Here is a 27,548-nt window from a genome sequence, read left to right as displayed (position 1 = left end):
TACTGGGGCGCCTGGGTGGCTCAGTGTGTTAAGCCTCTGCCTTCGGCTCAGGTCATGATCTCTGTCAGAGTCCTGGGATCGAGTCCCGCATCAGGCTCTCTGCTCGGCAGGGAGCCTGCTTCCTCTTCTCTCTCTCTCTGCCTGCCTCTCTGCCTATTTGTGATCTCTCTCTCTGTCAAATAAATAAATAAAATCTTTAAAAAAAATTTTTTTTAAATTAAAACTACTATTAAGCACCATGTCAGATTTAACCTGAATAGCCAGACTTCGATCTAGGATTGAACTTAGATCCAAAGAAACTTTTGTATAGAACATACAGAATGTTTTCTTAGTTTAAAAACAAAAGCAGGGTCCCTGAGTGTCCCAGTTGATTAAGGGTCTGACTCTTGGTTTCTGCTCAGGTTCATGGTCTCAGGGGCATGAGATTGAGCCCCAAGTGGGCTCTGAGCTCAGCAGGAACTCTGCTGAATTTTCTCTCTTGCTCTCCCTGTGTGTGCAGGCACTCTCTCTCACAAATAAATAAATCTTAAAATAAGATTTTATTATTTATTTATTTATTTGAGAGAGACAGACAGACAGACATAGTGAGGGAGAGCACAAGAGGAGAGGAAGGAGCAGGCTCCCCGCAGGGCAGGGAGCATGACTTGGGGCTCTGTTCCAGGACCTGGGGATCATGACCTGAGCTGGAGGCAGACCGTTAAGTGACCAAGCCACCCACGTGCCCCCAAAGTTCAGTGTTTCTGTGTGACTGTTTTAATCCCCTGTAGTCATTTTTTTCTTTTTCCTTTAGGAAAATCTTTTAATTTTCCCTTACTTTTCTCAGGCAATGAAGCCTCAACCAGATAACCATAATCTGATTGGAGCTATACAAATTCATCTTGTGGTTCTTCCCAATCCTTGTATTTTATATGATGTTTTTAGCTCCAGGTAGTTTATGTTGTTTGGGTGAAGCGGTTAGATATAAGAACTTTTAGGGAGTCAGCATGCATTGCTTTGTGATTAGGGGGCCAGATGTGTTGTTACTGGGGTCAAGCAAAACTGACTTCGTTCACTTACCGCACAAATTAGCTAAAATATCTGAGCCTCGTTTTTTTTTTTTCGTTTTGCAAGGATTGGAAGTGGTACTTATAAAACATGACATATATAGCCCTTCAGATGGCTATTATTTTCTGATAGTTGCAAATTTTAGTAATCTAAAGAAATACATACAGACAGAGATGGTCCCCGACTTAATAATGGTTCTATTTAATGACATTTTGACTTTACAATGGTGTAAATACTGTGTGCATTCAGTGGAAACCATATTTCACTTTTGAAGTTTGATCTTTTGTGGGGGGGTTGCTGGGAGTAAAGCCATAGAAGTTTATTAAGTGAAGATACAGGAAAAGCTCTGAAAAGTGAGAGGGGTCTGGACAGGGTTGCCAAGGAGGGCCTTTGGGGTTGGTCTTTTTTTTTTTTAAAGATTTTATTTATTTATTTGACAGAGAGAGATCACAAGTAGGCATAGAGGCAGGCAGAGAGAGAGAGGGGGAAGCAGGCTCCCTGCTGAGCAGAAAGCCCGATGCGGGACTCGATCCCAGGACTCTGAGATCATGACCTGAGCCGAAGGCAGCGGCTTAACCCACTGAGCCACCCAGGCGCCCTGGGGTTGGTCTTTTATAGAAAGCTAGCCAGGAAACTTAAATCCTTACTTTTAGGAGCTGGTTATTCTTTGTCAGTCACAGGTGATTATCATAAAGACACCCACCCCACACGCCACCCACCCCCACACCTAGGCCAGATGGTCCCCCATTCTACATGCCTTGGACAGGGTTTGGAAGTTTGATCTTTTCCTGGGTTAGGGAAATGCGGTAAGGTCCTCTGGTGATGCGGGGCAGTAGCAGTGAGCCAAAGCTCCCACTCAGCTACGTGACCATGAGGGTGAACATCCAATACAGGGACAGCTGTTCTGATTCTCATGTCCATTACGGTCTTCAGTAAGTTCTGTGAGATATTCAGTGCTCTGTTGTGAAATAGGTTTTTGTGTTAGATGATGCTGCCCAGTTGTAGACTAATGTAAGTGTTTTGAGCACGTTTCAGGTAAGCTAGTTTATACTATTTGGTAGGTTAGGCATATTAAATGTGTTTTTGATTTGGGATTTTTCTTTCTTTTTTTCTAGATATACTTATTTATATTTTAGAAAAAGAGCATGCAAGTAGGGAGAGGGACAGAGGGAGTAGGAGAGAATCTCAGGCCAACTCTGCTGATCCTGGAGCCCACACAGGGTTCATTCAGTCTCAGGACCCTGAGATCACAACCTGAGCTGAAATCTAAAGTGCGACACTTAACCGACTGAGCCCCAGGTGCCCTGATTTAGGATATTTTCAACTTACAATGGATTTATCCAGATGTAATCCCTAATGTAAGTTGAGGAAGACCTGTACACAGGGTATGGATGGTGTTTTACATTTCCAGTTAGATACAGGCTTAACCCTAAGCTTAATTTTCTTAGACCTAATGCATTTAGAGTGGAACTAATTGGTTTGCATAGTTAGTGTTAAAACATGGGTTTGCTTCTGTAATGTATTTTTCATGAATGAAGGTGTGTTTTCACATTTCGAGCTTTGTTACTTTCTGATTCTCAAAAATTACTGCTTTGGCAATCTAGCATGTTTTGTTTACTCAGTAAATACTTACTGAATGAATAGAACTCAATCCTCTTTCAGAGAAAGCTTAGCTCTGTTAGATGATAGCAAGGGAAAGAAAGGGAGTGGTCCGCTTTTCTTTACACCACAAAACCCCAGATGTTTTTCTGTTTTTCATCATCCTTTGTATATGTCAAGTGATTTCTTGAGCCTGATGTCTGTAGTATGTGTTCTCCAGAGTTGATTGAAAACAGTCTGGTGTCTTTGTCTTTCTAGATTAGCATATCTAGGTTTTCTGAATTTTGCTTACTCCTTTACTGTCAGATTCTATATTTGGGCTCAGTCATTAATAACATTTTCTTAATGGATACCTGTCAAAAATAAAATACCTAGTAAGCATTTGTCAAAAGCCAGTTCCAAAGCCTATGGCTGGTTTTGTCACAATCTGTAATAGTTACTTGTGTGATATTTAGTAACCAGTGGACTCTGTTCATGGCTGTAGCAATTTTCCAGTGTCTAACTGAAACAGCGTAAGAGGCCCTAATACAGTTTTCATTGAACCCTTAAGTGTCTAATCCCTTGTGTCGTTTGGTACTTACATTAACATGTAATCATGAAAAATTAATGTAGATGTAAAGTATATACTTGGAGCAGATTTTTTCAGTGTAATGCACTATTCCTAAATGATATTCAAACCTCTCTAGAAGTTTCGGAATGCTTCTTGATATTCACGGGACTTAAGTAGTCATGTCCTAGAACTCATGTTTACTGAAAATCAACTCCAGTTGTTTCATTTCTAGGCAAAACTACAATGAGACTTAAATTACTATTTAAAACTTAACATGTAGCATTTAAGGGGTAACGAATAAACATTCCTGTTGATGAATGAAACGTGATGTCGACATTTGTCCCCTCAGGTATAGAATGAGCCAAGGAGACTCAAACCCAGCAGCTATCCCACATGCAGCAGAAGATATTCAAGGAGATGACAGGTGGATGTCTCAGGTAAAGGGAAGTGCCTATGTATTACTCACCCGAGAGGAGTCTCTTCAGTTTTCTAGAGTCTTTTGGCCAAATCCACAAGAGTACATTTTTTATGGTCGATAAGAATCATCACTTTAAATAAAAATCTAATGTTATGCTAATGTTGTACATAGTCACCAGACTGATGTTGCACCAGAGGAATATTTTGAAAGCGTAGTCATTGCCCCCTGTTCATCTTAAAAGATAACAGTGTTATCTTTTAACACGGTCCTGCCAGTACTTACATTAACAGTGTTAATGTAAGTACCAAGATTCAGATTACACATTTTTGTAAACATTTTAAATTTTGAAGTAATTTCAGAATTATACAAATACTGCAAAAATTTTAGGAAGAACTCCCTGTATTCTTCATCCGGTCCTGCCAGTTATTGTTTCGCCCCATCGGCCTAAATGTTCTGTCTGTATCTACTTGGATGTCTACACACCAACATTCAGTGTTTCCTGAACCATTTGAGAGGAAGTTGCAGTCATCCTGCCCCTTCACCCCTAAATATTTCAGTGTGTTTTCCAAGAATAAGGACATTTTCTTCCACAACTACAGAGTAGTTACTAAATCAGGAAACTTAATATTGATATTATGCCATGTTCACATTTCTCCATTTGTCCCAATGTTTGTATGTCAGTTTTCCTTCCAGTCTAGGACCACACATTGCATTGCATTGTCCTGTCTCTTTATTCTCCTTTACTGTGAAATGTATCTTAGCCTTTGTTTTTCATGACACTGACAGTTTGGAATATAGGCCATTTGTTTTGCGGAATATTCTTCAATTTGGGTTTACCACTTTCCTCCTAATCAAGATTCAGATTACACATTTTTGGCAGGATATCAGTGAAGTGATGTCCTCAGTGTACCACATAGAAAGTACCTGATGTTGGTTTTTCTCATTGATGATGTTAACTTTGGTCACTTGATTAAGATGTTGTTGGCCTAAACCAGATCTTATTTATTATGGTATGGACTCCTGGGTTCTTATTCTTCCCAGTGGGCTTATAGAACCCATTGTAATTTTGAAGGTCATGCTATCCCAGGTTTAGCAAGTGGGAATCCTGTCAGGGCGGCTCCTGTGTCTTCTTGATGTGTTCCATTGTTCTTTAGCACCATGTCCTCTTTTATTATTAGCTGCCTTTTAATAAGCTGTTACCATTTAACCATAACTATATTTAACCTTCCCCTGTGGGTTTCCAACCATATTTCCTCTTTGGAATAACAAGTTCTGTATGATTTTATGTACCCAGAGTTTTGCATTTTAGTATTTAGTGATTTTGTTTTTACTCTGTGGTTATACAACTGTACTAGTTGTATAGTTCTTTCATTTTTGTCTTTCCAGACTTAAAAATCAGTCTGTCAACTAGCTTACTTTGAGTGGTAGTTAGTACTTTTTTTTTTTTTTACTTTTCTTGTATGGATCAACTGCATGGTTATTCTTAATATTCCTAGTTTGTTTATATATATATATATATTTTTAGGATTTTACTCATTTATTTGACAGAGAGAGAGCTTGCACAAACGGGAGTGGCAGGCAGAGGGAGAGGGAGAAGCAGGCACCCTGCTGAACAGGGAGTCCGATGCAGGGCTCGATCCCTGAGCCAAAGGCAGACTCCTAACTGATTGAACCACCCAAGCACCCCAGTTCATTTATATCTTAAAAAGTATTATGAAGGGGAGCCTGGGTGGCTCAGTGGGTTGAGCCTCTCTGCCTTGGCTTGGGTCATGATCGCAGAATTCTGGGATCAAGCCCCACATCGGGCTCTCTGCTCAGCCGGAAGCCTCCTTCTCTATCTCTCTGCCTGCCTCTCTGCCTACTTGTGATCTCTGTCTGTCAAATAAATAAATAAAATCCTCCCCCCCCCAAAAAAAAGTATTATGAAATCCACTAACCATCTGTGTATTTACCACTCATCCTAAAAAAAAAACATTGCTAATAGAATCAATGTCCTGTGTATACTCCTTACTGATCATTTTCCTTTTCCCACCTCCCCACCCCCAAACCAGTATCCTAAATTTGGTGTTTTTTTTTTTCACATGCTTACATACTATGTATATAAAATTTCTAAACTGTATATATAGTAGTTTTGCATGCTTTTAAGCTTTTTGTAAATAGTATGTTTTTGAATGTATTTTTCTGCAGTGTATCATACATGTTAAAAGCATAGTTTTTTTCCTCCGTATGTTTTTTATTATTTATTTATTTATTTATTTATTTTTATAAAGATTTTTATTTATTTATTTATTTGAGAGAGAGAGATAGTGAGAGAGAGCATGAGCGAGGAGAAGGTCAGAGGGAGAAGCAGACTCCCCATGGAGCTGGGAGCCCGATGCGGGACTCGATCCCGGGACTCCGGGATCATGACCTGAGCCGAAGGCAGTCGTCCAACCAACTGAGCCACCCAGGCGTCCCTTTTATTTTTTTTTAAGATTTTGTTCATTTATGTTAGAGAGCGCTGGAGTCGGGTAGGGAGGGAGAGAGAGAATCCCAAGGACAGTGCGTGCTGAGCGCAGAGCCTGATGCAGGTCTTGATCCCGAGGTCCCTGAGATCCTGACCTGAGCTAATGCTTAGCCAACTGAGCCATCTAGGTGCCTCTTCTCTTTAAATTATATATTTTGCTATATAGGAAGATACCAATTAGGTGCATTTAGGCCATTTATAACTTTATTAAAAGTTAAAACTAAAACTAGGTGTCTCTGTTGTTACTGACATAAATTAGCAGGCTTTAAATTAGCATTGACTGGAAAAAATAGTCAAATGGAAGAAAAACAGGAATATTAAAAAAAAGTTTCTTTTTAACCCGTATAGAAGGGTAACTTTACTAAATAATAAAATACATGCTCAGATCTTGGTTTCTTTGGTCCAATGAAAGGAACCAGGGCTACTTGGAGAAATGATTGCATCTATAGCTAGCGTAAAGGAAATAAAAGATGAACACATAGCATCTTGTAGTGCAAGAGAGCAACTACCCAAAAAAGAAAAGAAAAAACAGATGTATGGTAGGAATATCACAGAAGTGAAGTGTCCATAGTACATCTCATAGAAGTCATGAGATACTGGCTGGCTTGTCTCATTGATGATACTCACTTTGACCCCTTGAGGCCAACCCGAAAGAGCACCCAGATGCAAAATTGGACAGTTTGAGCAACATAATAAATCATATTATTGGTTTATAACCCAAAGGATAAAGTAAATATTCACAAATCCATTTTGCTATAAATAAATGGTTGGATAAACAGGGGGAAAGAGACTAATTTTAATTAATGTAGGGGCACCTGGCTGGCTTAGTTGGTAGAGTGTGCTACTCTTGATCTTGGGATTGTGAGTTCGAGCCAGCCCCACATTGGGTGTAGAGGTTACTTAAAAATAAAATCTTTTTTTTTTAAGATTTTATTTATTTATTTGACAGAGAGAGATCACAAGTAGGTAGAGAGGCAGAGAGAGAGAGGGAAGCAGGCTCCCTGCTGAGCAGAGAGCCCGATGTGGGACTCGATCCTAGGACCCTGAGATCATGGCCTGAGCCGAAGGCAGCAGCTTAACCCACTGAGCTACCCAGGCACCCAAAAATAAAATCTTTTAAAAATAAATAAATACAGAAGAAGGGAGGGAAAAGAAACCCCTCACTAGAACACCATGGTAATGATCACTGTAGGGAAGGTCCGTCGGTGAATACTAAAATTAGTAAGCACACCTTTAAGGAGAGAGAGTATATTTGCCTAGCCTCAAAAATATCCCCCTGAAAATTACCTTGGTGGTTTTAACATATAATCACATATTTTTTGATATCCCCTCCTTCCAGAAGGTAGAATATATTAATTCCCCCACGAGTGAGAGCTGGATTTAGTGTCTTTTTTTTCTTTTCTTTTTTTTTTTTTTAAGATTTTTTTTTTTTTTTTTTCAGAGAGAGAGAGAGAACACAAGCAGGGGGAGCAGCAAGCAGAGGGAGAAGCAGACTCCCTGCTGAGCAGGGAGCTCCATGTGGGGCTCTATCCCAGGACCCTGGGATCATGATCTGAACCAAAGGCAGACACTCAACTGACTGAGCCACCCAGGCACTCCTTATGTCTTATTCCTAACAAATACAGTATGGAAGGGAAAAATAACAGATAGTGGAGAATTCTAGCAAACACCCCCTTAACCAAATGGTCAGTGTTAACATCCACCAGTAATAAATCATGTTGATATCATGTATTTACCTCTGATACGATACAGCAAGGGCACACACATCACCTCCATGGTAGTCTTCCAGAATAATTCGTCACATCAATCTGTTCATGACAAAATATCAGACAGACCCAAATTGAGGGAAATGCTACAAAACACCTGACTGGTACTAAACCTGTCAATGACATGAAATACAGGGAAGGACCAAAAAACTGTCCCATGATGGAAGACACCAAGGAGACATGTAGACCAAATGCCATGTGGTATTCTGAATTGGTCCTGGGAATAGGAAAAAGGACATAGAGGAAAAATTGGTGAGATCTGAGTAAACTATTTTTTTTTTAAGATTTTTATTTTAGGGGCGCCTGGGTGGTTAAGTTGTTAAGCTTCTGCCTTCGGCTCAGGTCATGATCCTGGGATCAAGCCCCACACCGGGTTCCCGGCTTAGCAGGAAGACTACTGTTCCCTCTCGCACTCCCCTGGCTTGTATTCCCTCTCTCGCTGTCTCTCTCTTTGTCGAATAAATAAATAAAATCTTAAAAAAAAAAAATTATTTTAAGTAATCTCTATACCCAATGCAGGGCTCAGACTTACAACTTTGAAATGGAGGGTCCCATGCTCTGCTGGCTAAGCCAGCCAAGTGCCCCCGCCCAAGTAAGCTAAGATGTTAACATTGAAGGAAGCTGAGTGAAATGTACATGGGAATACTGTACTGTCTTTGCAACTCTTCTGTAGGTCTAAAGTTATTTCAAAACAAAATGTTAAAAACTGTCATGATTAAAAGAAGTTTTGAAGTGATAATATTTCCTGCTGTTCTTTTGTGTACATTTGATATTTTTCAGAAGTTTTTTTTAAGGGTGATACTAGTTATATGTTTTCTGAACTAGAAAGTAGACAAGCTAGAATTTGAACATAGGCTGTTCTGTCCACAAAGCTGGACAGAAGGAGGTACACATAGTCAACTATTTAAAGAAAAGGTGAGGAGGGGCACCTGGGTGGCTCAGTGGGTTAAAGCCTCTGCCTTCAGCTCAGGTCATCCCAGGGTCCTGGGACCGAGCCCCACATCGGGCTCTCTTCTCAGCGGGGAGCCTGTTTCCTCCTCCTCTCTCTCTGCCTGCCGCTCTACCTACTTGTGATCTCTGTCTGTCAAATAAATAAATAAAATCTTCAAGAAAATATTTTAAAAATTAAAAAAAAATAATAAAGAAAAGGTGGGAAGGCCTGTGGAAAAATGGCAAGAGGAAAATACTCCCAAATGGTAGTTACTGGGTTAAGATGGTAGAATTCTAAGTGTTTTGTTTTAATCTATTTTTCTAAAATTACTGTACCTACTTTTATACTTAAAAAGAAAACAGAGTACCAGGACCTGTAGAATAGCAGAGCTTAAATTCCATGACCTTCTAGAACTGTGAACTGTTTTACTGGTATTAAGAGGTAGTTGGCACTATAGTACTAATGTGGGGAGGAAAAGTGTGGAAGTGTTCCTGCTCACAGCTGTAGTTGTATTCATGCCCACTTTATCTCTTCAGTTTAAAAATACTTATTGAAATAGTAGTAATTTAAGAGAAAGGCTTGACTCCTTCTTTGCCATTGTCTCACAGTTGGAGGTGAATAGGCATTTTCAAAGGCCATGTTAAATATATCCAGATAAGATACATGATTCTTAATTGGTTCCTACTTCCAAAAAAGAGTATTTTACCCAGCTCTTGGAACAACTGGAAAAATGGAATAGAAACTGAATATTTCAGGATGATTGTTCATTGTCTTAGATGTGGTAATAGTTTTGTGGTTTTATAGGAGACTGTCCTTACTCATGCTGAAATATTTAAGGGTGAAGAACCACACAGCATTTGCCGCTTACCTTCAGATGGTTCAGCAAACAAGCAGATAAAGCAAATGTGGGAGAATGTTACTGTTGAATACAGGCAGAGGATATACAGATGTTCATTGTACTGTGGCTTTTCTGTGTGTCTGAAATTACCTTTTAAAAAGTTTGAGGAAAAGATAAACTAAAATACATGTTAAATGTTTGTTTCTATTCTGGTTTCAGTTTCCTTGAGCATATTAGAATGATCAGTGTAGAAAAGATGGAAGAAAGTCCCAGCAGTTCATTTCAGACAAAATAAGTAGAATGTTTAACAACAGAGTAACTGGTTGGACAACTGCTCTTTCTAGACCAAGACCTCTCACCAAGAACGAAATGCCAGTTTCTAATGTTTTTTTCCTTTTTCAAACCAGCACAACAGATTTGTCCTGGACTGTAAAGACAAAGAGCCTGATGTACTGTTTGTGGGGGATTCCATGGTGCAGTTAATGCAGCAGTACGAGGTAAAGGTGGAAGAAGAGGTGGGGGTGGGTCTTGGCTACTAAGGTAGATCCATTCATCGCCAGCAGACTTTGACTCTGAGCTTAATCTATAGGCTTATTCACGACACTTTAGAGAAGGTCTAGTTCAGAGTGTGAGGGAGGTCAGACCTGCATAACGGGATTCTTTGTGCCACCAAGCGTGATGAGACAAAAAATTTAGAATTGTTTCTGGCTCCCTTTTTTTGCATTGGTTTCCAAGAAGCTTCCCTGTTACATTTATTTACTTTAACTTGTCCTGGTCATGATTCTCAAGTCTTAACTATGTTTTACATTTTCTTATTTTGTGTATTTTTTAAAAATTTTATTTATTTATTTAATAGAGAATGTAGGGGAGAGGGAGGGTTGGAGGGGAACAGAGAGAGAGTCCCAGGCAGACTCCACACTGAGTGCAGAGCTCGATCCCATGATCCTCAGATCATGACCAACAGACAGACACTTAACTGACTCAGCCACCCAGGTGCCCCTTATTTTGTGTATTTTTGTGGGGAGCTTTTTTAAGATTTGCACACTTCTAAGGGCAATTTAAAGGAAAAGGCAGGTTGATTCCTTTCTGGCTCCAGTGCTAGATTTTTTCATCTCATGGTTCTACTTCACCAAATTCATTTTAATGTGTGAGTAAAAGGAAGGGAGAGCTTACTGAGTTGGCACCTTGAGTATAAATGCTGGGACCTCCTAAGGGGCATCAGGAAGGACTGTGACTCCAGTATTGAGCTGAGGTCAAAGGCTGCATTAAGAACTGAGTGATAGAGGGGCACCTGGATGGCTTGGTTAAGCATCTGACTCTGGATCCCGGGTCTTAAATCTCATAATTGTGAGTTCCAGCCCCACTTTGGGCTCCACACTGGGCATGGAACCTACTTAAAAAATTAATTAAAAAATATATTAAAAAATAATCACAGAAAGAACTTAGTGATACAGTGCCATCCTCAGAGCCCTGCAAACACCGAGTTGCTCACAATTTGCAGCATGACATTTGGATATCGAAAATGAAAGTCATTCTTTCAGGTGCCTCACAAACACATCACAGTGGAGGAATTTCATTTCCCACTCAGTTAAATAAAGCCAGTTTTTCTCTTTTTAGATATGGCGAGAGCTTTTCTCCCCACTTCATGCACTGAATTTTGGAATTGGGGGAGATACAACAAGACATGTTTTGTGGAGACTAAAGAATGGAGAACTGGAGAATATTAAACCTAAGGTGAAATGAAACTAATGTTTTAAAGAATATCTTTAATCTTGAGTCTTTTGCAGGTAGTTAAATTGTCTGAAACTGCTAATAAAAACAGATTGCTTCTTTAAAACATTATTTTGCTACCGTCTTTGCTTTGTGCCCCCTTAACGTCAATGATATTTTTGTCCTTGCTTACGAACATTGCATAGAGGTATTAAAAAATCAGCGTACTGCTTGCTTAGGTTGTATTTGTAGTTGTCAGTAATGCTCTTCTTCAGCTATAGGAAGGGATCTGATGCTCATGCGGCATGCTGTTTTGTAGACATGAATGCAACACCAGGGGGAATCTGCTCAGACGTGGCCACGGTGGCAGTGCCATGATTCACTTCAGGAAGAAATTTTAGAGCTGTTTAACCATCCAGACAAATTAGTAATCAAGGCCTCCCAAGTTTTTCTGAAGAAAATTTGTATCAGATGTGAACAGATGTTCATAAATGTGTACCCATTACCTTAACACATCATAAATGTCCTGAGTTGGCACACTGTGGATAATCTTTTGCTTTGTTGAAAGTATGTTATTTTTTGCCTTTAAAAAATTTTTTTGTTTTTTGTTTTTTAAAAAGATTTATTCGTTTTAGAGAGAGAGCATGAACAGGAAGGACAGAGGGAGAGAGAATCTCAAGCAGATTCCATGCTGAACCCGATGCAGGCCTTGGACTCATGACCGAGAATGTAACCTGAGCTGAAAGCAAGAGCTGGGCACTTAGTGGATTCCACCACCCAGGCTCCCCTTTTTTTTAATTTATTACTTTTTTATTCATTTAAAAGATTTTTTTTTTTTTTTTTAATTTAGAGCACTGCTGCAAGTGGGGGGAGGAGTAGAGGGGAGAGGGTCAAGTGGACTTCATGCTGAGTGCAGAGCGTGACATGGGGCTCGATCCCATGACCCAGAGATTGTGATCTGCGTCAAAATCAAGAGTCAGACACTTAACCAGCTGAGCCACCCAGGTTCCCCCCACCTTTTTTTCTTTTTCTTTTTTACGATTTTAAGTAATCTGAATATCCAATGTGGGGCTTGAACTCACAGCCCCAAGATCAAGAGTCCCATGCTGTACTGACTGAGACAACTAGCAACTAGGCACCCCTATTTTTTGGCCTTTGTAATAGAAAAACTTGTCCATGTTCCTTTCTTTTGTGACAGGGTAGAAAGTTACTTTTTTGGGTTGTAGAGTAAGGGATCTGTCTCTAGGTGACAGCCACCTCATAAATTAATTTTTTTTTTTTTTTTAAGGAATAAAACTTGTTGAAACTTCATCTAGCCTCCTCCCCAGCTACTCTTCAGTATAACTGTGTGTTTATTTATACTATTACACTCTCTTGGGTACTTCCATTATTTTTTTCTGGAAGTCAGGAAGTTTCTATGGCAGGAGTTGCAAATATTTTTCCCTGGCTTTCTTAGATTTCACCTTTTTAAAATATTTTCTTCATGATGCAGAGTTTTTATTTTTACACAGTTGAATTTGTTACTTTTTTTGTGTAAGTTCTGAATTTTAAGGATTAGCTTCCAGTTCCACAATGATGGAGGAATTTTGTCGTTTCCTCCTCGTGTAGTTTTATTGCTTCTTAATTAATCTGCTTGGAATTTATCCTGAAATATATGAGGCCTAAGTCAGTGTTTGAAGATGGCTGCTCAGTTGAAGTTATCCCTACCATTTGACAAGTTCACCTTTCCTTCTTTTGTTTTTTGAAATGAGATTTTTATCTAAAGAATGAGCAATAGTATCTGAACACTAGATTTATATCCAAACATTCCTTTATTCTTGGTTATTTACCCCTCATCCCGCTTTTTTCTTCTTTCCTCAATTATAGGTCATTGTGGTCTGGGTAGGAACAAACAACCATGAAAACACGGCAGAAGAAGTAGCAGGTGGAATCGAGGCCATCGTCCAACTTATTAATACAAGGCAGCCGCAGGCCAAAATCATTGTATTGGTATGTAGTCTTCGGGTCGGTAGTCTTTGATGTCATCAAGTCAGGTCAGGAATGTTTTTAGAAATAGGATCACTCATGAGTATAGAGAATCTTTAGGTAGAAACAGTGTGTGATTCTCCTGAGAGGCTCTTCTCTGATATGTCCTGTTGTGTGTTCCCAGACCAGCTGTGGGAGTCCTCTTTTATCTGCTCATCCTTGTTTAGAGGTGGTTGTCTCAGCCTTCGTGTTTTACAGTTTTTAAAATTAGCTATGAGACTTGTCCTAGCCCTGAATCTCTTTTTATTAGACTGGGTTTGAATTAACTTAGATGTGTTGTTCGGTCCCCCCGTTAATATGTTAAAGGTGTTATATTTATTAGAATTTCTGAATTCTCTAAAACATTGGAGATTCTGTTAGCCAAAAAAATGGGTGCTTTATAGTCTTACTTCTAATAGAGAATGCTGCCCTTTGTGGAATTACAGCATTAAGTCTTCATAGTCTCAGAGATAATAGCTGTCTTTCAGTATGAAAGTTTACCTGTAGATAATTTGTAGCAAAACTAAATTCTGAATGATATCTGATATGTATTCAGTTCTATAATGAGATGATGTTAGCATGAGGATCAGACCCAAGACACTGTCCTGGGTCCTGGACATACAAAAAATGGGTAAGACGTTGTCTCTCTCAAGGAGCACACAGTCTAGTCTAGTGGTAGATGGGCACAGCAGTATAAAGAGAGAATTAACATACTGTATGCTAATGGGAGTAATTATACTGTATACTAAGGGAAAAATAGGGTTTTTTTTCTTCTAAGATTTTATTCAGAGAGAGTGCATTCCACGGGGAGGAGCAGAGTGAGGGAGAGAGAGGGAGGGTGAATGAATCTCAAGCAGACTTGGTGCTGAGTGTGGATCCTGATGTGGCGCTTGATCTTATGACCCCGATATCATGACCTGAGCCAAAACCAAGACTCGGATTCTTAAACCAGCTGAGCCCCAAGCGTCCTATGAGAACAGGTAGATTTTAGACATAAAAGCTGTCACTTGACAAGATTTTATTTATTTATTTATTTATTTGACAGAGATCACAAGTAGGCAGAAAGGCAGGCAGAGAGAGAGGGGGAAGTAGGCTCCCCACTGAGCAGAAAGCCCGATGCAGGGCTGATCCTAGGACCCTGGGATCATGACCTGAGTAGAGGCAGAGGCTTTAACCCACTGAGCCACCCAGGTGCCCCATCGTTTGACTATAGTTTTAAAAGAATTCGTTGGTCTCCAGACAAATGGAGAAAGGAAAGAAGGCATGATAGAGGGAGGGGAGGAAAATGGTAAAAGGCTTATACTTGTGTGTGTTTGTTGCGAAAGTGAAGGGGGGTGCTTGAAGAATTTTAGGGCTGTCATTGAACAAAGTTCAAGGCTGGAATGGGTAGGAGAAAAAGGCAATGGCCAAGTTATCCAAGTTATGTAGGGATTTGTATGCCTTGCTAGAGGAGTTTGGATTTTTCTTATTGGTGCCAGTGCTTATTTTTTTATTCCATGGTATTTAATGTAGTGCACGTGTTTATACCCTAGTATTACTCCAGAAAGGGTTGTGGTCATGAGTCCACCTCTGAGGTACAGTGGCTGGTACTGGAGCTGCTTAGGACACATTTGTTGTATGAATGTTGCCGAATAAATCCTCTATAAATAGTCTTTGTTTCAACCAGACTTAAATTTGATATATACTGGTGTTCTCTACAACACCCAAACATCAGCAGTACCCTAAATGACTCTGTGAGAGCATGATTGCAGAAGTCACTGAACATAATAGCCACGATCCAGTGACAGTTACGAGAATTTTGTGGAAACAAGATTTTTTTTTTTAAGATTTTATTTATTTATTTGACAGGCAGAGATCACAAGTAGGCAGAGAGGCAGACAGAGAGAGAGGGGGAAGCAGGCTCCCTGCTGAGCAGAGAGCCCGATGCGGGGCTCGATCCGAGGACCCTGGGATCATGACCTGAGCTGAAAGCAGTGGCTTAACCCACTGAGCCACCCAGGTGCCCCTGTGGAAACAAGATTTATGACGCATTTAAGTGGAAAGTCCAAATACTAAGCTATATGTATATTTTATTTAGAATTACTTAAAATACAAATGACCCTTGAAGGGCACTGATCCCCATACAGTCGAAAATCTGTGTATAACTTTTTACTCTAAAATTTAACTACTGATAGTCTAATCAGAAGCTCTCCTGATAAGCAGTAGATTAACACATATGTGGCATGTTATGTGTATGATGTACAGTATTCTCAACAACAAAGCTAGGAAAAAGAAAATGTGACTGAGAAAACCATAAGGGAGAAAAAATACTTTTACAGTACTATATTTATTGAAAAACATTTGGGAATATGTGAGCCTGTGCACTTGAAACCTATGTTGATCAATGGTTTGCTGTAGTCCTTTGGTAAAGAGATTAGGGGCATGATATTTTTCCTTTTTGTTTCTTTTAACATGATAGTATTTTAGTAATTAATTATTACTGGGAAAAATCACATGGTATACCTTTGGTATTTTCATATTAAGGAAAATGCAGTGCAAACACACATTGTCCTTGTTTGAAAATCAGAGGTGCAGTGCCCTGTTCTTAAGGTTTACTCATTTTTTTATTGCTTTGACTCTTGGAGCAGAGTGTGTGTATGTTGTTCACTGGTCATCCTTTCCGGTTGCTCACATCTCATCGAGACTTAGATACGGAATCACGGAGGGCAGTTCTTTGTGAGTGCTAGATCCAGAGCCCAGTGCTTTACCAGTTATGTAAACGAGGGTTGTGGATTGACTTCATCTGTGGAATTCTTGAGGCGCTTAACAATGAGAGGAGATGGTCTAAGGTAGCAGAGTCATAAGTATCCATAGTTCTCATTTGGAACTACACAATCACATAATAAAGTGGTAGTAAAGCTTCCAACATTTTTGCTGAAAAAAATTAAAAGCGGATGTGTGAACAAGTATTTACTTTGGCATAAAGCTTTTTTTTTCCTTTCAGTAGAATACCCACAGAAAATCTATTTTTTAAAATAAAACCTCTTCACCGTAGTCCGTAGGAGAAATGGGTAGAAATTTTTTTGCCTACGTAGGAATAACTTGTGTGCTGTCATTAGTTACAAACTGATTGAAAGGTTCTCGACAGTAATTTTATAATAGGGTCAACATCTATAAAAGGACATTTCTAGTTTGAGATGATAAGCCTTGCTCTTGCCACATAAGGGTGGACCTTTATCAACTATAGGAGGACAGACCCAGGATTTATCTGAAAGTTAGAGAATTAACGTAAGTTAACAATGAATGTAGGAAATACCTGTTTTATCCTAGCAGATACTATGTGGCTCTGATTGTTCAAGACCACATGTGCTCCCACTGTTTCTCATGTACAGTAGGACAGGTTCCATGTAGCATCCATAAATACAGCCAGCAGTGGAGCTAGATGATTCTGGTGACTGAGTGGAGAATGAATTGAAGGGACAACCACACTGGAGGTAGGAAGACCAGTCAGGAGACTTAACATTAACTGAGTGAATAGTGATAAGTTTCCAAGCCAGAGCAGCATGTGTTACCGGAATGAAAGGGGCAGAAATGTTTTGGAAAGTACTGAGGATGAGTAGTTTAATTGTAAATAGATAAGGTATGTGAAGTGAAAGACGCCGGGATGTCGGAATGGTCAGTTGCTACAGAGAATGTGGAAGGAGCATAGCCTCGGAGATGATGAATTGGTTTTGGACATGTCAGGTCGGGAGTGCCTCAGGAAGTTTGGGAAGTTTGAGAAGTTGGGTTCTGGGCTACAGCGTTCAGAGTGGGCCGAGCAGTGGGTCAAGGACAAGACCCTGAAGCATACCAGCAGTTAAGGGACGGGAGGAGGAGTGGTCAAAGAACTGTCACTAAAACCCATCTAGTCCAGAGTTTCTGGTCTAGTGTTTGAGAAATCCAAGTTTCAAGAGTGTCTAATGCAGCAATCCTTCCAGGAATCTTGGAAACCACAGGTAAGTCAGGAGAGAAAAACCAGCGACTCTTCTCATCTGCTCTTCTCTGCTTTGCCCCAGGGTTTGTTACCTCGAGGTGAGAAGCCCAACCCGTTGAGGCAAAAGAATGCCAAGGTGAACCAGCTCCTCAAGGTTTCCCTGCCGAAGCTCGCCAACGTCCAGCTCCTGGACACAGATGGGGGCTTCGTGCACTCGGACGGTGCCATCTCCTGCCACGACATGTTTGATTTTCTGCACCTCACAGGAGGGGGCTACGCGAAGATCTGCAAACCCCTGCATGAACTGATCATGCAGTTATTGGAGGAAACCCCGGAGGAGAAACAAACCACCATCGCCTGACTGGCTCCCATCAGTGTTACTCGCACCCCAGCTTCCTCAGATCAGTTATATCACTGGCACTACAGAATCCTTCTCTTTCCTAAGGCACTTTGCATTGTAGAATGTTCCTGGATGTTCATATCTAGTGTTTGAAGGGGAGGAGGGATTTAAACTGGTCCTGTACATAGAAGGTTGGTTTGACACAGGAGACAAATTAGCCAAGGAAGATTGTTGTTTAAATTCATTTGAAATCAGAAGGGGACTTTTTTAGTTGTATGTGTGACATACTCATTGAATTATCACAGTTTTTCCTAGGACAACATCGAGCCTAAGGACTGAACAAAATGAAGATTTTTTTTTCTTGGCTTTTCTTTCTATGGATTATGTCATATAGAGTAACGATCAGGATCACACCAACTTGGCTTTAAAACAGATGTCTTTACCAGTTTTTAAAGTTAATAATTTAGCCCTGTGTTTTTAGTTTGCTTTACTCCTATGTATTCACAACATTTTCTTAACATATAGCATCAGATCGAACATGCTTGTGATTCAGATATGGGAGATGCTATGGTTACAAGTGAATTTGTTCCACTTTCTTAATCTTTCCCATGTTTAGCAGTGGAAGATAGGTTTTGCCCCATTTGGGGGACTCTACGGAGGGTATTATTTTTATGCTGCTGAATATCATGTCTATAATAGACCCATGCATGCAGCCTTTCCTCCCTCTTTCCCCTCATCCCCTCTTTGTTTTTTGGGGGGGTCCCTGTTGACATTACAGGCTTTTAACACATTTTTGATCTAGGAGCTTTGTTGCTGGAAATGTAAGTCCCCAGCCATTTACTCTCATGATCCTAGTACTGATGTGCAGCTCATTCTTGTGTGGTGCTCTGTGCGTAGTCGGTGTAGTGCTGTCCACATTTGGAGTTCTGGTTTGGTTTGGTTTGTTTTTCCCTCAAAATGTGCTACACTTTTTTTGGAGAGAGAAAAAAAAAAGGCAACCAGAACTCTGTTTCCCATTCCATAAGCCCTGACATTATTTCGAGTTTTATAGTATCTTAGGATGTATATTTTATTTTTTTATTGGCTTAGTTTTTTAAATTATATCAGTCCAGGAAAATTTGGCCTTTTTTCATGGGGAAGCAAATGGAGCCGCTCTTCAGAGTAGGCATACTGCCTTGATCCCACCGTTTTAGAGAAAAAGAACTAGGTTTGTTTGACTTTCAGGGTTTGAAAATTTCTTTCAAGAGAGCTCTTTATGACCTTAATGGTTTGCTTGAGCTTCAAGCAGAAACAGTGGGACAGTACATGGTTCATTGTTAGTATACCTATGGGATATATACAAACTGGACCTACAAACAAATATTTTAAACTGGACCAGGTGGGTATTGGAGTAGCCTATCAGAATGTGCTGTGCACTGATTGTGCTTAACATTCAAGTTCAGCGACTAAGGCATATGTCCGATGTTCTGCTTGCAAGGCAAGTGCTGGTGCTTTGGTGAGTTGGAAGGGTTGCTGATTTGTGCTAGGAGCCACTTCTCATGGAGAGGGATAGAACTTGGGCTGATGTTTTTCTTGTGAAACATCTTTCTAGGAATTTTTTTGTCTTATTTTTAGTCTTTTTTTTTTTTTTTTTTTAATACGTGTCTGAATGTATCATGTCTTCACTAACGACAAAGTACATGTGATGTTTACTAGACTCGTTTCTCACATTAAGGTTCCCTCAGTTTTTAGGAGCCCAGAGTCTTGAGTTTATCAAGACAGGTTTTTTCTTAGCTGAGGCATAGTTCTAAGGAGGGCAGAGAAGTTTGTGTGCGAGAAGACCCATCTTATCCGGGTCTTTTTCCATTTGTCAGAGGGCGGGAGTATCGCCCAGACAAACCCATTAGGTTATTCCTGCGGCATGCGCTTCTGGCTTCCCTCTTGGCTAAGGATCAAATAGCCCTTGGTGAGCTGACCTTCGGCTCCTTTGCTTATGTGTGTAAACCTTGGGTGTTACTACATTTTATACCTACCAGAGCGATTCGAGCAATAGTATTTGAACCACTAGCCTCTTAAATAAAATCTGCCCCATTGCTAATGTGCAGATACCGAGTCCACTTTCATTTCTTGCCCACTTTCTTTGCACTGCTTTAGGCAAAAAGTGTTCCATCTGTTTTTCTTTGATCAACATCCCTGTTTGCTGCAGTGACAGAACTTAATGCTTACTCTTTGGATGTCTCTCTTTATACTTTCATGTATATTTAAATGTTATGCACTGTCCAAATGAAATGTCCTAGTTGTCATTGTGATTAAGGGGCCAACTTTCCAGACAGCTAGCAGAGGTGTTCTGATCCTCCCTCCGAGCAAATTTCCATTCCTTCGCCCATCCATTCCCGATACGTTGCCGGCAGCCAGTGATGGTTGTGGATTTCTGTGGACGCATTGTAAATGTGGCAGGTTGAGGATGTCCTGCCACGGATGACCTAAGGCCTGGTGTTTTGCCACCTCCGTATCCTAGGCTGCCACAGGCAGTGGTCTGGCGCCCACTTTAGGGTCTTTTTGGACTGTTGGAGGCATCTTTCTAAACCAGAACTTCTGTGAAAAACCTTTACCCAGCAAAACAAATCTTGAGTAGCTCATGCCCTGCTCTTAAGAATTCTGTCTCTTGTTAACAAACAGAAACACTTTTAAAAAAACCTAGTCACTGTTTACAGTTGTATGCTAAAGCCTGAAATACTGTCTGTGCTGTGGTGTATGAGCATTGCCAATTTTATATTTATTGCAGTGAAGAAGAAACTAAAAATATATGAAAATGAGGAGCATGTCCACGCTCCTAAATCTGTGTGGGTGCATGTGGGAGAAGTGAATTGGGGTCTCTTGAAAGGAGGCTTTTTGGAGTGGGGTCTCCCAGGCTTCTCCTTGGTGTTCCTGCTTGGGGATCACTGCTGCTAGCTGACTGGACCTCCCCAACAGAAGTTTGTGATTCTGCTTTGGCGAAGTTTCATTGACTAGTAGAACTCATTCTGTTTTAGTGCATATTTCAATATAAATGTAAACATTTCACTCAAACTTGCTTATGTCTTTCTGTCTCCTTTATCAGAGTCTGGATTCCAGTGGGTGGGGGGGAAGGGGATGCCTACCCCTCCCACCCCCTCCCCAACCTTATCACAAGCACATTGGGTACTTAGAACATCCTGCCGCTTTTCCAGGGAACTGAATGTACTGGGCTGACTGTCTCCACATCTCAGGGTTAAAGAGGGAAGGATGGGAGGAGCAGATACAGGGAACCCTCACTAGACACCTGGGGAAGTTGTCAAAGGAAGTATTTCAGATTGCTTATGCGTATCTGTCAGTTAAAAAGAACTGATTCTTAAACTGTTAAACTAACCTCTTGGTCTTTTTTCCTAATTTCAGTCTTCAGAATTTGTAATTTCCACTGTTTCTCACTGTATTCCTCACACTAATAATCATCAGTTTCCTTTTTTACACTTCAGAGTAACTCTGTTACTCTTCCCCTCCCCCCCAGCATGCACTTGAGTACTTCAAATTAATTGGACTATTTTGAGTTCTTGGGCCATCTAGGGAGAAAACCCTACTAATATTACATAGGTGTATCCATCCCTTTTCTGCTGTTGGCTGAGAGGCCCGGGGAGAGATAGATGGTATCCATCTAAGAAGTCTTATAATTTTGGTGCCTGAGCTGGGATTTGAACCCAGTTTTAAAACCGGATTTCAGAGTCCTTGCTTTGCCACTTTCATCCAATCTGGGCTGTCTTTCTAGTTGTAGATTCTGATTCAGTGAGTTCATGATAGATACATTCCTAGTTTCCTTTCAGTTGAAGGTCCTGGGAATGAAGCGAGCATCTTCTCACCTGGACCAAGCCAGCAGCTTCCTTCAGAACTTTCTGCAGCTGGTATACTCCATTACCTTCTGTCCTCCACACGGCCACATGATTATTAGAATTTATTTAAAGTTCGTTACCTGGCCATCTTGCTTTCTACCTGAAACCAGCAGTAGAGTGAAATTGTGTTCGTGGAGCAAGAATTTGTGGTTGTACACATGAAGGAGTTCAAAGACTGCTTCACTGTTAACATGTCCATTAAGTTCAGACTGACAGGAAGACACTTGGGTAAATAATGTTTAAGATCTAAAGGAATCAGGAAACTATAGTCAAATGGCAAAAAGATAATCAAATTAAATGTGTAAACCTGGTGATTCACAGACCTGTACCCCTGGGGATAAAAATATATGTTCATAAAAAAAAAAAAAGATAATCAAATTAGAAAGTTACCAGCTTCCATGTGCTGAGGAGTTGGGGGTGGGGACCACAAGGGTAGATGAAAACATTGAGGGTTCATCCATACAGAAACTTAAAGTACAGCTTGCCTCTTTGTAGTCGCCCGTTACCCGTGAGTCCGGACTGTTTGCACAGGCAGGTTAGGCTGGTTGTGTGCTGTAGACCACCACATCTGAGCTGGATGAAGGGCATCAGTAGCCTCAGGCCCATAATATCATGTGACCACAGAGTTCAGGACAGGAACCTTGAGCATGGACTCAGCTCTCACGTTGCATCTTTGCCTCCTAGTCTAAAACAGCCTGACCCAAGCATGACCTTTTCACAGTAATGACAGTAGAACAAGGGTCAGTTACTCAACCGGGCCATCAGGACCCAACCTGATGACTAGCGACCAACCACGCCAGCAGTAATTACAGCAGATGGCTATGCCACTAAAGTTTCTTAACAGCTGCAAGCTTCTGTGTTTTTTGTATCAGCTACTTTATCACTCTTCACCACAGTGATGCTACTGAGTTAAACTGGTTCAGTCCTGGAAGAGAAGAGAATATGGAGATCCCAAGATACTTCTGTTTTTCTAGTCGTCTTCCTCCCCTGCCTAATCACACCAGGTTCTTCTCTACCCAGTGAAAGTAGCCCAAGCCCTTTGTTAAGCGCATCCAAACTACTAGCCAGGTGAACTTCACTGGCCGGGGACAAGTGGGTGGGTAGGAGGGAAGGCTCCCTCGCCAGCACCCACTTGGGGAAAAACTGGACAAAACCAGCAGGAGAGTCCCATCTCCTACTTTTCTCCTGTCATTGCAGGGGTGAAATCTTCACTCGGCAACGTATTTTTACATAGCCATGAAGCAAAGGTCTTCAATGTTTGATAAGCACATAGTCTATTTTCTACTCTGGCCTGATTTTATACTATTGCTTTTATGTTCTCAAAAGACATTCTGCAAACTGTTCAAGCTTTGACCTTCATGACACGTTAGTATACTGTGGTAAGCTCATCAATAACTAGCAGTCGAAGCCATTAGAGAGAACATCCTATGCCCTCCATGACTTGACCCTCTTCAATGCGTATCTTCCCACCCCTTTGAACCTTTGTGCCAATAGCACTGAACTTTGAGTCTATGACTTTGCTCTAAGTCAAGGCCCCTTGTCGAAAATGCTCCTATTCCTTTGCTAGACCATCTTCTATTCATCTTTTCAGATCCCCCTTAGGGACACCTCCTGGGGTGTTTTCTGATTTCTCCTGATTTCCCTCATTTCCAGCCCTGGTTTGTACTAGATCTCTCATCTCTGAGTTCCCATAATACCTTGTGTAACTTATCATTGCACTTACTCTGTATTATATGCTTACCCATTTGTCCACACTGTTAGATTATGAATTCTTAAGAACAGAGAATGTGTTGTAAGTATCTGTGTTCCCAGCACCCAGCTTAGTGACTAGTACACACTAGGCATTGAATAAACGAAAGAATGAACAGGAGGTTGAGTGATTTGTCCATGGTCATCTAGCCAACCGTCAGCACCAAAATCAGAATACAAATCTTTCAACTGCACTTCCTGTTCTTTCAATAATACTACACTGCTGCTTGTGAGGAACAATGCAGGTTATTAATAAGGATCAATAAAAGTCACTTAAAAACTAGATGCCATACATACCCATCACCAGTTTTTGACACATTTTCTGGAATTGTTTGATTGAAACTAGATGGAATTAATAAGATAGTTTATGGTTTTGTTTTTTGTTTTCAAAGATTTTATTTATTTGTCAGAGAGAGACAGCGAGAGAGGGAACACAAGCAGGGGGAGTGGGAAAGAGAGAAGCAGTCCTCCCACTGAGCAAGGAGCCCGATGCCAGGCTTGATTCCAAGACCTTGGGACCACGACCTGAGCTGAGGGCACACGCTTAACAACTGAGTCACCCAGGCACCCCAGTAAGATGGTTTTTATAGGAAAAGTGAAACTGAAGAAAAAGACTGATTCAGAGGAACAAAGGTGTCGTGGATGAGAGAATCACCGTCGTGAAGGCTCAGAGGACCAGGGAGGTAACAGGAGAAGCTACGGGAGGTGGCCTGTATGTGAGCCAGAGTGTAAAGAGAGGGAACCCTTTCTATTATTGAGAGCAACATGGAGTAAGGGCTGAGACGCTGCCTCTGTTATCTGCAGATAACAGCCAGAGAGGACGAAAAGCTTCTTGAGTTGCGTCTTCTGATTTCGTAGCTGGACACCCAAGCTTTCTTGAGGTAGGAGGATGGCTTATTCTTAATCAGCGATCTTTGGAGACAGATTTGAGTTGGTCCATTTTTTTATCTTCTTGTTTTCAGCTGCGTGATTGACCAGCGTCATTTCCTGCAAAACTCTGACGTTGATTCCAGCACACAGCCACAGGGTACCAGGATGCGAGGCCTGATGTATTGTTCAAGTTTCTCAGTCAGAACGGTGAAAGCCCAGGAAAGGGAAAGTGGCTGATCTGTCTGTGGCAGAAACTTGGCCCCCCTCAGTCAAAACTGCTCTCCCTTGACTCCCCTCCTATTCTTGAGACCGTAGTTCAGGATGGTGCATGCAGCCGAGCCCCGCTCCCCTGTGCTGCATTTAGGAGGTAAAGGGACATAAGCCATGACTCTGGAAGGCTCCAAAAGTTTAATTTCACCATGATGCACAGTGCAGGGACTTAAACAGAACTTTCTGACATCAAAGACCTTGCTTTTTCCATAGTACCAAGAAACCATGTGACAGGTTTGAGACCAAAGCCCCAGAATCTGATGTGCATCCCATTTTCATAAGCCTTAGAGAGATGACCAGACCCAAGGGCAGCCCTGAGAAAGAACAGTGCTTGAATGATGGAGAGAAAGAAGGGCTACACAGTGCTTTTGCTGCTGAGGCTCCTGGGCCATTCTGTTTGAGCTCCCCCTGGATACACTGAGACCCTTTTGTGGTCATGATGAAAATAGGGAACTTCAAGTTCCCTGCACTGTGCATCATGGTGAAATTACCTTCCTTTAGAGGGCTTGCTTGTGTAACTTTCTTTTTCTGGGTAAAAGTTGCTTAATTCTAATGTTGGGTTTGATCCTGCCACCCACCCGTTGGCACAGCCACTCTACCCTCTATGGAAAACTGGGAATCTTGTCAGCTCCCTGGTTAATGGTCCCATTTTTTAGGTCCTTTCTGCACTCAGGATCGGAAGGATGGCTCACAGGGAAGCTTTAGAGGGAAATCATCTGAGCCTTGTGACCCCACCCTGCCCTCATTGCCAGGGCTGGAGTCGGTTTTTTTTTTTTTTTATAAGGTGGCAGATAATGCAGTAGCGGGACCATCACAGAAGGTCCAGGGGGTTGCTCTGAGGCCTTGATATCTCCTTTGCTCTCATAAGTCTGGTTTTGAGACCCAGCACTGCTCTTCTTTTATGCTAACTGCTATAGCCAACAAAAAGGCCTTCTCTCAGCACTACCAGACCTGAGAAAGGATCTATTCATAACTGGGTTGTGCTGTTCCCTCCCTAGGGGGGGTGGGGCAGAAGGGCTGAGGAAAGTTCCGCAGACCTGAGAACTGCAAGAAAGTCTGGGGCTGTTGCCCTCAAGCCCTCTTCCAACACAGAAGTTGCTGAGGATTCAAAGGTTAAGCCCATGAGCCCTTGCAAAAGGGAAGGATCCCTTCTGGATTTATTTAGACAGATTTCTCTTAAGATACTTCTAGAAGAAAGGGAGCAAACAAATATCAGCAGTCCCCATCCCAGTTGTCTAGCCCCAGAGCAGTGGTTCTCAAAATCTATTGTGCATATCAAGCTTCTGGAGTGCTTGTAAAACCCAGATTCCTGGGCTGCACTTCTAGAGACTGCAACTCAACAACTGGAAGTCATGTCTGGATATGCATTTTAAACAGGCCGGGCAGGTGGGAGGGCACTCTTTGCCCCAAAGCCTAAGAGGCAGAGTTAGAGTGCCCCCAGCCTGGGCTTATTCAATATAGCACCTGGACCAACCAGCCTATAGCTGAGAATAGAGGTTCTTACAGCACCCAGGAAAGTTCCAGAAACCAGTCAAATTACATCAAGCTAAGTGGGGACCTCAAACTCAGAATGGAAGTATTTCTTAGAATTCCAGATTTACTGGCAAGCCGAGGAGGAGGTCACCATGAGAGAGAAAATGGAATTCACTTGGAATGTGGAAATTCTACATCCACTGTAGTCAGTGACTTTCAGTATAAATCGATAAAAACTTCTGGGGATTGCATGGGCTTATAATGAAAACTCTTCCTGTTATTCTGAGGGTCCTCCAATTCGGATTTGTCCAAATGTGCTGGAGTCTAATAAATTACCTACTCTACTGTCTGTAAAATGAAGGCTTGGTCCAGGAGTCTGCTAAGCTTCCCTTTAGTCTGACTTTCCAGGGTTCTTCAGATCCTGCAGCCTGCTTTTGATCTTCATCCTCAAGCACGAATGCTTGGGCAGGGGGCCAGGTCTAATCCTTCCACATACAATTTGCCTAGTATAAATAGAACAGTACCTGCACATAGTAGGTGCCCATTAAGTATTTATTGCAGGAATGAATAAATATTTATAATTGGCTATGAGATAAAATAGTCCTTTTTGGAACAAAGCCCAGAGAATAAGGCAGGGGCAGGAGCTGCGGCTGCTGGAATCTTGGAAGGAAAAGAATTCCCACAAGTCTCTGGCCCAGGTGGCTTCATCCGGGTGCAGAGAGCCCGATGTGGGGCTCGATCCCAGGACACTGAGATCATGACCTGAGCCGAAGGCAGCAGCTTAATCCACTGAGCCACCCAGGCGCCCCACATTTCTTTTCCTTTAAACAAATCTTATTTGTCTTAGAAATCCATGTGTATCCTAGAAAATATAAATATTTATTTATTTGACAGAGTGAGAGACAGCTCGAGAGGGAATACAAGCAGGGGGAGTGGGAAAAGGAGACGCAGACTCCCTGCTGAGCAGGGAGCCTGATGTGGGATTTGATCCCAGGACCCTGTGATCATGACCCGAGTTGAAGGCAGATGCTTAAGGACCGAGCCACCCAGGCACCCCCAAATGTATACACTTTTAAAAGATCTAAAAACATTTTGAAACCATCCACAGTCCAGTGATTTTTTTCTTTTTGCTACTTTTCTATACTTTTGGAATTAGATGAAATGATACATGTCATTTTAAGAGTCATTTGTAATTCAAAGATTTCTCGATGCTTTTCTATGCATGCCTACATATTTGGAAACCATACTCTTGATATAGTGCCATATTGTGAGTGTTCTCTGTTGACATGTTCCTTAAAGTCTTTTTTTTTTTTTTAATTTTATTTATTTTTTTGACAGAGATCACAAGCAGGCAGAGAGGCAGGCAGTGAGAGAGGAAGGGAAGCAGGCTCCCTGCTGAGCGGAGAGCCCGATGTGGGGCTCCATTCAAGGACCCTGAGATCATGATCTGAGCCGAAGGCAGAGTCTTAACCCACTGAGCCACCCAGGCACCCCTGTTCCTTAAAGACTTAAGCTTCATTTTGGATGGCTTCATAATAGCACTTTTAACCATTTCCTCATTGTGGACATTTAGGTTGTTTCCTTTATGCTTTATGTTACAAATATCGCAATCATAAGCATTACTGCCTATACATTTTTTTTAAAAGA

General features: G+C 41.3%; 1 protein-coding gene across 2 annotated transcripts in view; it reads left to right on the top strand.

The window, feature by feature from the left end:
* The window catches only part of PAFAH1B2 (platelet activating factor acetylhydrolase 1b catalytic subunit 2), a 26,000-nt gene extending 5,294 nt beyond the window's left edge, over positions 1 to 20,706 (top strand). The window contains exons 2-6 of one of the 2 annotated variants that reach the window (XM_059416586.1): positions 3,543 to 3,630; positions 10,060 to 10,149; positions 11,270 to 11,386; positions 13,229 to 13,351; positions 17,401 to 20,706. In XM_059416586.1, the coding sequence (XP_059272569.1) occupies positions 3,543 to 3,630; positions 10,060 to 10,149; positions 11,270 to 11,386; positions 13,229 to 13,351; positions 17,401 to 17,679 (697 nt within the window). In that variant the 3' untranslated portion in view covers positions 17,680 to 20,706. The remainder of the gene's footprint in view (positions 1 to 3,542; positions 3,631 to 10,059; positions 10,150 to 11,269; positions 11,387 to 13,228; positions 13,352 to 17,400) is intronic. The other variant, XM_059416592.1, reaches the window with a different exon arrangement.
* Positions 20,707 to 27,548: the final 6,842 nt, after the last annotated feature.

This window comes from Mustela nigripes, chromosome 1, assembly GCF_022355385.1.
Source record: "Mustela nigripes isolate SB6536 chromosome 1, MUSNIG.SB6536, whole genome shotgun sequence".
NCBI lineage: Eukaryota > Metazoa > Chordata > Mammalia > Carnivora > Mustelidae > Mustela > Mustela nigripes.
The sequence above is the reverse complement of the archived record's forward strand: the minus strand, read 5'-3'. Positions and strand labels throughout refer to the sequence as shown.